This window comes from Monodelphis domestica, chromosome 3, assembly GCF_027887165.1.
Source record: "Monodelphis domestica isolate mMonDom1 chromosome 3, mMonDom1.pri, whole genome shotgun sequence".
In the NCBI taxonomy this organism is placed as follows: domain Eukaryota; kingdom Metazoa; phylum Chordata; class Mammalia; order Didelphimorphia; family Didelphidae; genus Monodelphis; species Monodelphis domestica.
In genome coordinates, this window is record NC_077229.1 from 417406782 (window position 1) to 417422447 (window position 15666).

Below are 15666 nucleotides of genomic sequence, written 5' to 3' on the forward strand. Positions count from 1 at the left end.
AGACAAAGAAATTGAATAGGCCATCAAGGAACTTTCTAAGAAAGGGCTAGATAGTGAGGTGTGTAAGTTGCTGGTGAAATCAATGTATTTAAGGTAGGTGTAGTGAAAAGACCATGATTTATAGAATCAGATGGGCCTGGCTTCTGATACTTGTGGTCTGTGGCTAGTTCAGACTTTCAGCTAGAAAACCATCAGGCCTGCACCTCTCTTTTTATTGGCAGAAAATTAAGAGCTTTGATCTTCAATTTCTTCAGCTAGAAAATGAAGCCAGGCCTCTACTTTCACTACCTTCAGGCAACTATTTAGGAGAGGTCCAAATGAGATAATATGTATAAATTATTTTTTAAAATCCAAAGGACAATAAAAATGTGAATTATTGTTGTCATTCTAGCTATCTCAAAGCAAGATAGAGGCAAGAGCACTGAGAGGTCAACTTCTCAAGCATCCATCCTGGAAAATCATCCATTGTGGCTTTTCTCTTAAGTTTTCCATATGACTAAGCCCCATGAGTCTTACCTAATAATAGACCCTGCTGGAGAATTGCTCTGGTTCAGTTCCTCCAGGCAGAGAGTATCAATCCTGGCTTTCTGGTTCCCTTAGACTGCCACCCCTGCCTCCCCTCCCCCTAACACCTTATGCCCACCCCAAGGTGGGATTTTACTGTTGGAGGAGAAGAAACGAAAATCCTCAGAAAGTATGAGCAGGATCATTGGGCTCCTGGTCGCCTTGGTCTGTCTTGTCAAGATGGGTGAGTTTCCAGTTTTCCTCTTTTCTCTGACCTCAGCACCTACCAGTGCTCAGTAAAGCTTTATTGATCAGTTGATTGACTGGCAATCTCCACTTCAGGTACCACTTCAGGTCTGCAGGGATGAGAAGCACCAAAAAGGGAGGCTGGTAAAACACACTGAACTGGGAGTCGAGAGACCTGGGGCCTACTCTGACTCTACCACCATCTTTAGCCAAGTTATTTCACCTTTCTACAGATTCATTGCCTATCTAGCAAATGGGCAAAGGGGTACAGTGGGAAGAGCTCTGGATTTGAAGTCAGAGAGCCTAGGTTTGAATTCCAGCTCTCTGTCATTTTGCTACTCTAAGGGTTCAGTTTCCTCATCTATATATGAGACAGACATGATCATTGCAAAGGTGCTTTCCTAAAACCTATGATGCACGATCCTACTTGACAGTATAACTATAAGGGCAATGGACATAATGCTTTTAAAAAGTTAAAAATGCCAAATATAAAATAATATTTCCTTCCTCCTCTTGTCTTTTTTCATGAGGCTCAAAGAGAAATGGTCCTGGGATTAGTTGCTATCCTATCATTATCTTTTTATATTCGTTGTTTTATGTTCTATTTCATAAGTGGATAAATAACTGCTTTTTTAAAATCCTTACCTTCAACCCTAGAATCAATACTATGTATTGATCAAGGCAGAGGAGTGGTAAGGGCTAGGCAATGGGGGTCAAGTGACTTGCCCAGGGTCATACAGCTAGGAAGTGTTTCAGCCAGATTTGAACACAGGATCTCCCATCTCTAGGTCTGGCTCTCAATCTACTAAGCCACCTAGCTGGCCTTAATAACTGCTTTTTATAGTTAAATAAAATTGCTAGGATATCAAAATCATCTTCTGTAGTTCATTATGAGTATCACTGGTATACCCCCAGTAGCAGACAGGACAGTAAGGCTGGCATATCTCAACTTGTTCTCTCATGTTTTGCATCTTTTCTGCTAACTCTGTTTTTTTTAAGCTATTTATTTTATATAAATCTCCAATCTATATAAAACTATTTGGCTTGACAGCATCTATTGAGTTTTTGTAGACCAATGTTAGTCTGGGTGAATTTGGGTGACAGACAATCCAATCCATGATAATAGTCTCACCTATGAATAGTTCATTTGTCAGCTTTGCTGGGGTACTTATATTTCCAGTACCCGAGTCTGTTATCTGTCAGTCTGTGAAATATAGTAAGTTGCTAGGGAGAAGAGGAAAGAGACATCTGCATTTCCTGCAGTCTTTCATAGAAAATCTTTCTCTCTAAAGAACAGTGTTTTTCTTGTGTCGTGTTTTTCTAATTTAAAGATTCTTAGAATGTTAAAGCTCAAAAAGGCCTTAGCAATTATGAGGTACAACAAGAAACTTGTTCTAGATTCAGAGGACTTGGATTTAAACCCTCCTCCCCAACACCTGTGCCTCTTACCCTCCAGTTAGTGCCCTCCCCTATCAAATGAGGGGATTGGACTCAATGGTGTACACAGTCTCTTCCAGCTTGAGGTCTTTTTGCCTAGCCTCCCTCATTTTGCAGGTGAGAAAACTGAGATCTAGAAAGGGGGAATTATTCCCCCAAGATCACAAAGAACTAGCAGGTGGCAGGGACAGGAATCAAATATACAAGTTGTCTGACTCCTAACCCAATTTTTTCTCTCCATCTCACAATTTTATGGGTAGTTCTTAAAGTGTTCATTCCTCTGATTATCATTCCTCAGCCTTATTATTATCTGATATTACCTGAATAGAGATCTATAACATTCCCTAGATGCCCTGAACAGCAGCTTCTAGGATACAGCAATCTGAGACTTAAAAAATTAAAGACTGGAAACCATGGAAAAGGTGAGGGGAAGAAGGGAAACGTAGGATGTAGGAAAAAATGGAGGAAAGGAAACTGACCAACCTGGAACTTGTTATTATTTTATGCAGTTATTCTTCATTTGTATCCAACTCTTCTTGACCCTATTTGGTTTTGTTTTTTGTTAGTTTTTTTTTTTGGCAAAGAATGGCAAATCCTAGAGTGATTTGTCATTTCTTTCTCCAGCTCACTTTACAGATGAGGAAACTGAGTCAAACAGGGTGAAGTGATTTACCCAGGGTCACAGAACTAATCACAGAGCTGAGTCCAGATCTGAACTTAGGTCTTCCTTACTCTAAGCCTACCACACTATCTACGTACCAACTAGCTGCCCACAGTCTGGTCCTTACAGGTTTTAAAAAGAAAAGGTCTTTTACATGCCAGCATAAATGTTGCCACAGACCTACCCACAAATGAGTGATTGGGAAATCTTATTCTATGCCACCCACTCAAAAGAAGGGCATTTTGTTTTGTTATAACTTTTCTATAATTTATGTTCTATAATTCAATTATTCATTATTTAATGCCTCATTCATTTATCTTGTCTCCACCAGTTAATCTATAAACTCCTTGAAGTCAGGATCACAATAATAGATTTCTCTATTGCTCACCATTCCACCTAGGGCAGGACACAGCTTAGATATAACCAGAAATACTGGATGAGTCAAGTCAATATGACCCTGGTCACAAGGGAAGTAGTGAAACTCAGTCCATCTAGCCACTATTTGAAGATGCCTCTCTAATATGATTGCTATACTCCAACAAATAAATATATTCTCCCCAGTTGGAGAGTACTTGCACTTCCTCTCTTGCAGAAGGGTTATTTTTTCCCCTCTTAAATCCTTATTTTCTGTCCTAGTTACAACTCTAAGACTGAAGGGCAAGAGTTAGGGAAGTGAGGTTAAGTAACTAGCCCAGATGCACACAGCTAGTAAGTATCTGAGGTCAGATTTGAGCCCAGGTCCTCCTAACTCCAGACCTGGCTCTCTATCCACTGAGCCACCCAGCTGTCCCTCTTGCAAAGTGATTCTAAGGAAAAAAACTTTTCAAAACATAAAAGTACTCTATAAATGTGTGTGTGTGTGTGTGTGTGTGTGTGTGTGTGTGTGTGTGTGTGTGTTAGGAAGTCCTGGCTCCTACCTCAACCTCTGATCCTTAAGGATGGGGTGACTCTAAGCAATTCTCCTAGCCTCTCGGTGCCCCTGGCCATTCTAAGACTCTAAGTTGCTGATCAGAATTGGAAGAGTTTCTCCATCAGCAGTTCCCTACACAAAGAAATCATGTGTGTGTGTGTATGCATACATGTGTGTGTCTGTCTCTTCTCTCTCATATACTCACATATATACACATGTGTTTGCATATACATGTATCTCTCTCCTCAAATGTTGTAAGGTAGTATTATGATCATCGCTTGACAGACAAAGAAACCAATCCTCAGATATCTTGGCTGACTTGTCCATGGCCCACCCTTCTAACAGGTGTGGTAGCTCAGGTGCTTTAAGTTTGCTTATGTTTGGAGGCTGGGGGATAGATGAGTGCATTACTCAAGGGCCCAAGAATCCCTGAGAGGCTAGAAGTGATAAATAGTCCTGTTTCTGGAAAATCTAAAATCTAGATTAATTGTGTGTTTTCTTTCTGAGGTACCAGCTGACATGAGTCAGTCAGAAAGCAGCAACTTCAGCTGATAAGTGGTCAAAAAATGTCTTTTAACCACACTTGGCCCCAAAACTGAACCATGTGCCCAGAGTAACATGGAAACATACTAAGCCACAGCTAAGGATAGATGCAACCAAGAGGATCCCTTTTTTCTTATGCCATTGGAAAATTTTCTGCTAAAACCACAACTCTGACTTCACTTGAAGACTTCCAGAAAAGTCAACCAATGATAGTAACTCCCATTCCTATAAAGTTTTAAGGCTTATGAATCAATTTCCTCAAAATAATCCAAAGATATGGGTTGTACACATTTTATTACTCTGATTTTATAGTAGAGGAAACTGAGCTTCCAAAGACATTGTGACTTCCCCAAAGTCCAATTTGGCTAATACCCTTTCTTCTCCACTGTAGTTGTAGAAGGAGGAAGAGTTTTCCACATACTCCCTCCCTTTCCCTGTGCCTCCATTTATCTGTGAGTATAGAAGCTAAGCTGGTCTTGGCAACTGATTTCTAGTGGACTCTTTCCAGCAAGAAAGGCTCAGCTAGTAGCGTCCTTGTGGACTCACAATAAAGTGTCTTCGTTGGTTCTAGGAAAGGCAAAATCTGAAATTAAGTGATTAGCTCTCAAGCATCACAAAATAACTAGAATTTCATAATACTTTGTGATCAATAGAAAGAAAGCCTAGCATTCTGACTTAGGTCTTAACAAAAATGAATTAAGAGTGTGTCTTCAACATGGAACACTTCCACCTCTTCTTTCAGAGACTCTCAAGGCCCTCTTGTTGCCTAATTTTGGAGGTGTGGTGGATTGAGTCCTGGTTTTGAAACCATAAAATGATAAGTTTGACATCTTTTTTAAATAACTAATTACTATAAATCATTTAACCTTTTTGAAGTCCAATTTCCTCATCTATAAAATGGCAATAATAATAACAGCATCTGCTGTACAGGATTATTGTTAGGTTTAAATGAGATAATGCATGTAAAATGTTTTGTAAGAACTATATGGATGTGAACTGCTAATAATAATATTACCCAGCACTCTGCTGAGCAGTCCTCTGTGTTCTAAACCCATCTCTTCTCTCCTTTCTCTGCCAACATGGACTCCCTGGCTCCCATCTCCACTTCTCCTTCCTTTCCTCTTTAATCCTCACTATGGGTCCTGATCCTAGCTAATTATCAAGTTGTAAAGCAGCTTGATATACTGGGGGCAGCAGTAAACTGATGTGGTGATCAAAGTTATTCAGTCACTACTACTTTCTCCTCACCTGACTACTGAGTTCAGTCGTATTGCTATTCTATTTTTATATAATTCTCTTTTTGTTAGCTATGAGCCCCCAGCCAGAGAAAATACATCTGGCAAAATACACCAATATTGCATCTATCTCTATCTCTTCTCTAGGTATCTTTTTCCATTAATTGCTTCTACCCAAAAATATTCCCAATAAAATCCTGTCACTAGCAAATGGTATTGATTAATAGCTAATACTATTTGAAAATATTTATTTCTAGGAAAAGATTCCAGGTTCTCATGAAGGAATTGGGGGGAGGGAGAAGATACAGGATTAATCCCTGGGGTTTGTAGCAAAGGATGGAAGATTGAGCAACATAGCTTCTATTCCAACATATCCTATACATAACTGGTCCAAGCAAAATTCACTCCTGGAGTCCTGGTCCTTTTCTTTGTTATATCTTCCCTTGATTCCACAATCTTCTCGTGACTTTTTATAGCTTCCATTTCTCCATCTGTATGAGTCTTCTGCTCATTCAATTAAGAGTTGTATTCTTCTTTGAGTCTATCTCCTGACCTTACTGAACTGACTTTTAAAGTCTATCCAGAATCAAGATTTATTATTATTAGTCCATCCTTGGATAAATCACTTAGTGTCCACAATTGGAAAATAAAGAAATGGGAATAGTTGATCTCCAGAGTTCCTTCCAGGTCTAGGTCTATGATCCCATGACAGATAGTTTTAAAATATGTTCCCTTTGATTCACTCCAGTGCCTGATTCATACATCATAGGAGGAGCACCAAATGTTGATATTTAGTTTAGCACTATTTTTTGGCCCTTTCTATAAATAGGTCTAGGTAAGATCAGTTACTTATAATAGACAAAGCCCTGGAAGACTGAAATTCAGAAGATCTGTGTTTTAGATGTCACTTTAATCCCAAATAATGTAACCTTAGACAAATCACATTATCTCACTGTGCCTCATTTTGCCCTTCCATAAAATAAAGGAGTTAAATTCAATGCATGCTAGAATTCTCTTCCACTCTGACATTACTAACTCACATTTATAATGTGCTTTTCTCACAGCAGCCCTGTGAGAGACATAAAGCATAATTAAATTGAGTTTAATAAAGCCTTATTAGAAGTGTTATTGCAATGGGTAGAGGACTGGTTTCCAAGCCAGGAAGATCTGAGATCAATCCCCTCCTCTGAAACAGGATGGCTATATGACCCTGGACAAGTCACTTACCTTCTAAGTATAGTAGGTGACTCTCTAAAATTATAAATTACAGAAAAAGAGTTTCCACACCTGAAAGTTCCCAAACCCAATAAAACTATGGATCCTGTCTGTATCTCTTATATATAAATTAATTAAGGCCCATAGACTAAAGTGACTTGCCCAAGAGCACACAACTGAAAGTAATAGAATCTTGAATTGTAAGCATCTGAAAGAGCCCTCAATTTAAAGCTTATTCAATTCAATTAGACTAGTATGTATTAAGTATCTACTTTATACAAAGTACTATGCTAGGTACTATGAAGACAGAGCTATAAACCAAAGAGTGCCCACCCTCTAGAAACTTATATTCTATTCATGTGGTATTTATTGAACACCTAGTCTATGCCCAGTCCTTTCTCAGGTTTATTAAATTGTCCAGCTCTCTCTTTTTTGGTAACAAAAACTTAGAGGCAGTCTAATTATGCCCATAATTCAGATAAAACTGCACTAGGTCTAATTAGAAGGAAATAAGAACTTATAGCATCAGAGCATTGGATTTGGAGTCAAAAGCCTTGGGTTCAAATCCAAGCTCTTCCACTTTTGACCTGATTAGTCTTCAGCAAGTCTATCTGAGCCTCCTTCTCCTCATTGGTTAAATGAAGGGAAAGAGCTAGCTGACTTCTAAGATTTCTTTTAATGCTACAGTTTTGATCCTGTGACCATCACTTGGCCTGTACCCATATGCACTCCCAGCAGCCAAGGCACAAAACTTGCTAAGGAGCAAATGCTCAGGAGCACACTCACATACACTTCAGTGACCACTAAGGAAGCATCATGAGCTATCATCTTGGTAGTACCTAGCCTTCCCATGCCCCTATACTTTCTCTCTGTTCTTGTGCCAGAGTGCACTCACTACAACTACTCCTTGTCTTTACAGTCTTTAGTACTCTTGACACCTTGGCCAGCTCTCACCATCTCTTGCCATATACACCTGCACTCTTTCTACTTCCTGACATTCCTGAAACAATTACAACCTCCCCTTTCCAACCACCACCAGAGGAAGGGAGGGAATATTCTTGTTTCAGAAGCAACAACTATTTCTTGCCTCTACTCCTAGCCTTGCTGTGGCCCAATCTCCTGACAGGTCTACAGGGGAGACAAAGAAGTAGAAGATATCCGTTTAGAGACAGAACCCCCTTATAGAAAAGAAAAAATGCAAAAGATAATGAAATGTGATATTTTGATGGAACCTAAATTATAAGAGGGCCTGCACCATTGACCAACAGAAGTGGAAAGTGACTAATTCAACTACCATTAATGGAGAATTTGATGTTCTACTAGGCACCATAATGAAAGAGAATACCTGGATTTGGGCTGCAGTTAACCACTAGACCACCAAGTTGCAGATAGCAAGATCTGTGAACCCATATGTGTTCATGATTCTTCATTTTTTTTTAAAGCTAAGAAGTATCCGTAGTGTGGAGAGCAAGTCTTTGATGTTATGCCTTAAGTTAGCAACAAAGGTTGATTTGTATCTGTTGACCTTGGGGATTTGCAACTTTGGGTTGAAAGTCCTTATTCAGTGGGTGAGAGACTCATATAAAAAAGTCTGTGAATAAGAAAGTCTCTATTCCTACTATATTATCATTGTGGCGTGGAGATGGGGGTAACCCTGGATTCTTGAAAGCTATGCCAGCAAAACGTAAACACCAGCTGTCTGTACATTGCAACAAGCCTACCAAACTAGGGAAGGCTTCAGGTTTGCATGGTGTATGTTTTATTTCTAAATCCAGGACTTCCTGAATTCAGAGAGACATCCATCACCAAACTCGTCACCAAGTGATCATTTTTTAACTAGAGAAATTTTTGTAAACTTTGTAAGATAGAATGCTGTGATTCACATCATTGAGGGAACTCTTTCTTTGAAATCACAGATTGTTTGAATATTGACGTATAAGAGAAAAACCCTCTCCCCCAGCCTCCCTGCCCAGCTCTTCCCTCTAGCCACCCTTTTCCAACATCAGATATTCCCAGATAATTCTGAAGCTGTAGACTTTCTTGGCACTATTCATTTTTTTTCCATTTGAATAAGTTTATTTAGTCAATTTAGAACATTATTCCTTGGTTACAATAATCACATTATTTCCCTCCTTCCCCTCTACCCACTCTTCCCACAGCCAACACACAATTTCATTGGGTATTACATATGTCCTCGATCAGAACCCATTTCCACATTGTTGTTTACACTAGGATGTTCATTTAGAGTCTACATCCCCAACAATATGCCTTCAACCCACGTATTCAAGCAGTTGTTTTCTTCCGTGTTTTTACTCCCACAGTTAGTCTTCTGCTTGTGGATAGTGTTTTTTCTCCTAGATCCCTGCAGATTGTTCAGGGACATTGCATTGACACTAATGGAGAAGTCCATTACATTCGATTGTACCACAGTGTATCAGTCTCTGTGTACAATGTTCTCCTGGTTCTGCTCCTCTCACTCTGCATCACTTCCTGGAGGTCGTTCCAGTCTCCATGGAATTCCTCCACTTTATTATTCCTTTGAGCACAATAGTATTCCATCACCAACATATACCACAATTTGTTCAGCCATTCCCCAATTGAAGGGCATCCCCTCATTTTCCAATTTTTGGCCACCACAAAGAGCGCAGCTATGAATATTCTTGTACAAGTCTTTTTCCTTATTATTTCTTTGGGGTACAAGCCCAGCAGTGCTATGGCTGGATCAAAGGGCAGACAGTCTTTTTTCACCCTTTGGGCATAGTTCCAAATTTCTCTCCAGAATCTTGGCACTATTCTGCAGGAATATCTACTAGGAATTAGTGCCTTATGCCACAAGTAAGAATTGGGTAAAGGGTTAATCAAAGATTATAGATGAACAACACTAAAGTGCCAGTCCTCTCTGAACACCCCATGTACCCCACACACAGAAGCCACAGCATGCACAGTGGCTAAATCCTGGTAAAACTGTTTTGGAAGACAGGCTCAGCCAGGGTGAGGGTAACTGACAGACTTCAAACCTGTCAGTGACTTAGGGAGATGTCTGCACCAAGCAGGTGAAGATTTCTCCCAGCAAAAAGAGGAGCTGAGAAGAATTTGTTCCAATGACATTAAGGCATCTGAAGCAGGCAGTGGAAAATATTTAGAGCTTGGTCAGACACAGAAGACACCAAAGTCAACCGCTGTATCCCAGACCATCACCAGTCCTCCTGACTTTTGTCTTGTCACTGGGCTTTAATGATTGTAGAAGAGAGAATGGGGCTGATGACTGTGTACAGTTCTGCCTGACTTAAATCCAGTTCACAAACAGACCAAGACCACCCCATGACTTCACTGGTCCTCTTCAAAAACAAAGATCAAAAAACAGTTTGGAAAGAGGTGCCTAGGGACATTCAGCATCTAGAATCTGTTCAATTCAATCAATTCAACAACCATTCTTGAAGAACTTACTAATGCAAGGAACTGGGTCTGTTAGCGGAGATACAAAGATTAAAAACAACTCAGTCCGTGCCTTTAATGACCTTACAATTTAATAAAGACTATATGACGTGCCCACAGCAAGTAAGAAGGTAGAATATGACAAAGATTTAGGGGCTACTCAAACAATATGCTGAGAGAAATGTCAAAAGTGAGAGAGAACCTTTGGTTAAAGAGGTAGCAGGGGGATGGGGACGGGAAGTAGAGGAGTTCAAGGTGAACTGAGTCTTGAAGGAAGAAAAAGAGTTTTAGAAGACACACATGGGGAAGGAATTATGTTCCAAAAGGGCAATCCAGGATGGGGAAACAGGTTAATCTAGGAATCATATCAATATGAGAAGCAATTGAGTAATCTATTGTAAGTACTATCTCATTCGATTTATAAACAAATATAAAACATTATATACAATGGAGTATAAATATGTGGTATTATATTTATATATCAAATTATAAAATATAAAAATTATGTAATAGCATAGTTCTTTTAAAATAAATGGCATATAAAAGAAGTTAACAATTTCTTATACAATCCTTTTTGTCCTTTGTATATTGAAATGAGTTCGTTGACAACTATTAAATTCTCATTTAAAAATAAAAACATTTCTTGAGTAAAGATTCTTAATCTGGAAAAGAGAAGGCTTGGGAGGGGCTGGATAGTCATCTGCAAACATTTAAAGAGTTTCCACATGCATCTCCACTACAATCCTATCCCAATGCCCCAGCATGGCACAGAGGTGGTCCTTGCTTCTCCTAGGGCCATGTCAATGGCAAACACAGCTAATCAAAGGAGGCTATTCCCAACCATATGGTAGGAAACTCAGAGGTCTTCATATTAGGCAAACTGGACTGCTCCAAAGGGAGCTCAAGAATACCTCCATGCAAGGTGACCTGGGCATCTTCATCTCACAGCATTCAAATATCTGTCCCACTCTGCATGATCCGAACCCCTCTTTTCTTCTCCCAATTCTCTCTGATCTTCAAATCTCCCTCTCTACTTGCTCCCTCTTTGCTGCCTCTGACACTGTTCTTTCCTAGTTCTACTTGTCTGGCCATGTGATCTCAGGTTCTTTTGATCAGTCTTCATCCATGTCACTAACCACTGATATGCAGTACTCCTACTTCATGACTTCAAAGACCTGATATTTTCCTTGTAAGTGCATTATAATGTTTGCCCAACTAGAGTGGGAGCTTCCCAAGGGCAAGAGCCTTGACTCCTCTTCCTCTTCTGTTTTACTTGTAGTGTCCAGCATAATGCCAAGCCCATAACAGGCACATGCTCCACATTGGGCCACCAAGGCACCATAAACTAGGAGAAAGCAAGGGTGAACAGGAAACCTTGTGCCTTCCTGCTGCTCCCAATCCCTCTCATAGTTGAGTCATACTGCAACAACATATTACCACATCTCTGCAGATTAGCTTACCAAGGCTTCACAATCTGCAAAGGCCCCAAGCACAGGAGGGAAAGAAGGAACCTAGAGGACTCCATGTACTTTGTGCCTTGAATAGGGAGAGTTGGACTTTGGATGAAATATCAAAAAGGGAGTAGATAAAATGCCTCTTCTGGATGAGAGAGCACATGTTAAAGGTAAATATCACTACGGAATTAGGGAGCATGGAGTTGGGCAAAACCAAATGTTTTGGGCCCCTAAGCTCTTCCTGCTCCATTTTTTCAATACAAGCCTTCATTGAAGGCACAGTTTAGATTTTATTTCCTAGATATGTTTACCAGTGCATCCATGTGTAAGAGGGAGCCAAGATCTATCCTACTTGAGGATGGCTTGTTCCATTAAACAGGAAGCCAAGCCCTCTCCTACCCTTCCCCTAATAGCCAGGGGGCCATGTTCATGGCATTTGGTGAAACAGCCTCTCTGTTACATATCCAGGTAGAGAGAAACTTGGCCAGGAGTATGTTTTATATAAATTTCTTTTTTGAATTAAGCATCCTTTGTTCCCCTATAATTGTCACCCCTTAGCCCTGATTCTACCTGCTGGAGCCAAATAAAATAATTCTTCTTCCTATTCCCATAGTACAACCTTTTTAGATATTTGGAGTCTGTGAGCATATTCCCCCCATAACTTCCTAATCTCCATATAAAGCATCCCTAGTTCCTTCCATTGCTTCTTATGTGATTTGATTCCCAGATCTCTCATCCTTTTGTCCATTCTAGACATGCTTTACCTTACCAAGTTCCCATATATAGTTCCCAAAACTAAACAACTCATGACTGTGGCCTGACCAGGGCAGTGAGTCTATCACCTTCCTTATTTGAGGCACTGCATTTTTATTAATGCAATTTCATATCCGTTTTTGTTGTTGTTTGGTTGCTTTAAGTCATACTTGACTCTTTGTAACTCCATTTGGGATTTTCTTAGCAAAAATAGTGGATTGGTTTGTCATTTCCTTCTCCAGCTCATTTTGAAGATGAAGAAACTGAGGCAAACAAGGTTAAGTGACTTGCCCAAAGTCACACAGCTAGTAACTGTTTGGAGCCAGATTTTAATTCAAGAACATAAATCCTCCTGATTTCAGGCCCAACACTATCCACTGTGCCACCTACCTGTTCCAGCTTAATATTACATTAGCTTGATTAGCTACAAATGCTAATGTTGTGACCCACTTGAACTTCTAGACCTTTTCAACAAATTGCCGCTTGGCCATAATGGCCATAGTACATTTGTCCTGTTAATTTTTAGAACCCTAAGAAGGAGACTTTTCATATATTTACTTCAACAGATCAAGGGCTTCTTCACGGTAGCCACTCCATCCACAAGTATGGATCACAAGTCATTCATTGCTCCACAGCCTGGGAGATTCTTCACCAGGTTATACCCTAAATCCTTCCTAGGGGTACAGCATAAAACCCTTGGGAGAGGTTCCCAAACTTCCATGCCCTCCTCGATCTCAGACTCTCATTAGAGTACCAGTCTATCCCCTTTTCTGTGTGGTCCAGTGGATAAAATTCAAGACCTAAAGTCAAGAAGATTCTAGTTCAAATCTGACCTCAGCCACTTCTTAGCTGTGCAACCCTAGGCAAATTACTTGACTTCTGTCTGCCTCAGTTTTTTTTTAATTATAAAATGAGAATAATAATAGCGCCTACCTCCCAGGGTTGTTGTGAGAATCAAATGAGAAATCATTTGTAAAATGCTTAGCATAATGCCTAGCACATAGTAGATGTGTAATAAATGTTTTGTTTCCTTCCTTTTGATTATAAATTTTCCAAGTGATGTGTTTTCACTAGTTTTTATGCACATTATCATTTATTATATCCTGTAGCCTTCTTATATCTACTGCACGTCTTTTCATAGCCTTTAAGTTTATCTGCAACTTTAGTGCTTCCAAGATAGTGGTAGATTCACAGCTACATAACACTACTAGGAGAACATTTATATTAAAGAGACGGACTTTTTCAAAAATAAATGGCTATACAGTGTAATGAAGGGATTAGTTGGTGGTAAAGGGGGTAGGGGAAGAATAAAAATCTCCCCCTGAAAACAGAATCCTCGAGAGACAGCTGATGGTTTAAGGTTGGCTCAGGGAGAGAAGAGGGAGGTTTGAATAATTTTTCCCCTTTCGGACTTCCCTCCTCAGCTATGGCTGCTCTCAAAACTGGCTCTTGACTTCCTCCACCACTAGAGCCTAAAGGTTTCGTCTCAGGAAGATTACTCTCCCCCTCAAGCTGCCCCACTCACACTTGAGTCACTTTGGGAAAGGATAACACCTTTAATATCAATTAAGTCAACTAGGGTAACACAAAGAAAAATGGCTGGCAGGAAAAGAATGGGTGAGGAAAGCAGGGGAAGACGTCCCTTCTCTAACTACCCCTTTCCCTCCCACCTCCAGTTTGGGGAAACTCAGACTTTGACAGCCTGGGCCCCCTGAGAAAGAGTCTGGTAGGCCTGGCCCTGGTCTTTGACCCGCTGGCCACAGTTCAGACCCAGGGCACCAAGAGCTGTGAGGTAAAGGTTTAACAGAGCCTCAAATATCTTCTTCAGCTGTCTCTTCAGTTGGGAATTAATTGGTGGGGGGAGAAGGTTCAGTCACCAGGAGAGGAAAAGGTGAGTATATCCCCCGGAGAAAGGCTTGGCCAGACCTCTCTCCTAGGCTTCTCAAGGCTGAGAGAGATCGAACTGAAAATCCCAGCCAGAATCTTCAGGCTTCTCAATATTCCAGACCTCCTCTATCGAGCTGAGCAGATCCATCAACTCGTCAGCCTGTCACTCTGCCTTGAGTGCAAACCCTCTGTCACAATAGTTTCCTAAATACAATATGGCCCAATGAGCCAAAATCATTGTCCTGATGCAGGGACTGTCCAAAAATAGACCATGTTAATGGGGTGGAGGGCGCTTTTCAACTGCATGTCAAAATCTACATCATAGAGCATTCTTCATCCAGTTGGTTTTTCCTATTTGGATTACTAGGCCAATCTTTTTTGAATGGCCATTGCTCTCAGTAATGAGGCCTGAATAGTATTCTGGGATTTAATATAAACAGGATAATATAATCCACAGATAAGAGGATTTGGAGAACTTGACCATCTAAAAGGAATTTCTGCTATAATCCTTGTTTCTGTCTATTCCCCATATACTAGCTGTCCAGTCTGGTTAGTCATGTACATATACAGAGTACCCTCTTCATCCCTGCTTCTAATTCAAAGTCAATTTAACCTTTGCTTCAAATGTCAAATACAAAAAAAAAAAAACAAAAACAAAATTATAGCGATCAGCACAGGACTGGGTGCAGGGCAGGTATTCAAGAAAAACTTGTTTGAGTGATTGGAATCTCATCCTAATGGGCTAGCATTGGGATGTGGCACTCTTGATGGGAAGTCGTCCTACTTGTATGAGGACAACAAGAATCTGACCTTTAAAGGCTCGGAGACGTAGCTAGTCTCTCCCTACCCTAATGCGATATCTAGTAAAGAGCTAAACCTGCAAAGCCCATGCCTAGCAGAGGTACCCACTTGCACGGTAGATTTCTAGGTATGTAAGAAGACAAAACCTGTGGCCATGAGAGAAGAAGACCCATTTGCAACCTGGAGTTTATTAGCATCGTGACAATGGGCTTCCCAATCCATTAGCTTGTTTTATACACAGAACAGCTCAGATTCTCTGTGGTCTGCATCAGAGAGAGGAAGCCTCCAATAACTCCTTTCTCTGTGACAGCTTCCTAAGACTATCCTTACAGAAGAATTGCCAGGCTACATTAATGGAAGAAAGTTCCTGACAATTAAATCCTGGGGCCCAACCTAAATTTTTTAAACGATAGAATTATTTGCTAAGAGTGAGCATGTACTTAAGTGTACGTGTATGTGTATGTGCATATATGTGTGTGTGCATGAATATACACGAATTGAGGGTTGCAATCTGTATTAGTGGAATGATTGATACCATGCTCATTAATACAAATATATATATATATATATATATGTACATATATA

General features: G+C 40.2%; 1 protein-coding gene across 1 annotated transcript in view; it reads left to right on the forward strand.

The window, feature by feature from the left end:
- Positions 1 to 668: 668 nt before the first annotated feature.
- Positions 669 to 15666, forward strand: part of SIGLEC15 (sialic acid binding Ig like lectin 15) — a 33055-nt gene continuing 18057 nt past the window's right edge. The window contains exon 1 of the mRNA XM_007486618.3: positions 669 to 748. Within this exon, the coding sequence (XP_007486680.2) occupies positions 697 to 748 (52 nt within the window). The 5' untranslated portion in view covers positions 669 to 696. The remainder of the gene's footprint in view (positions 749 to 15666) is intronic.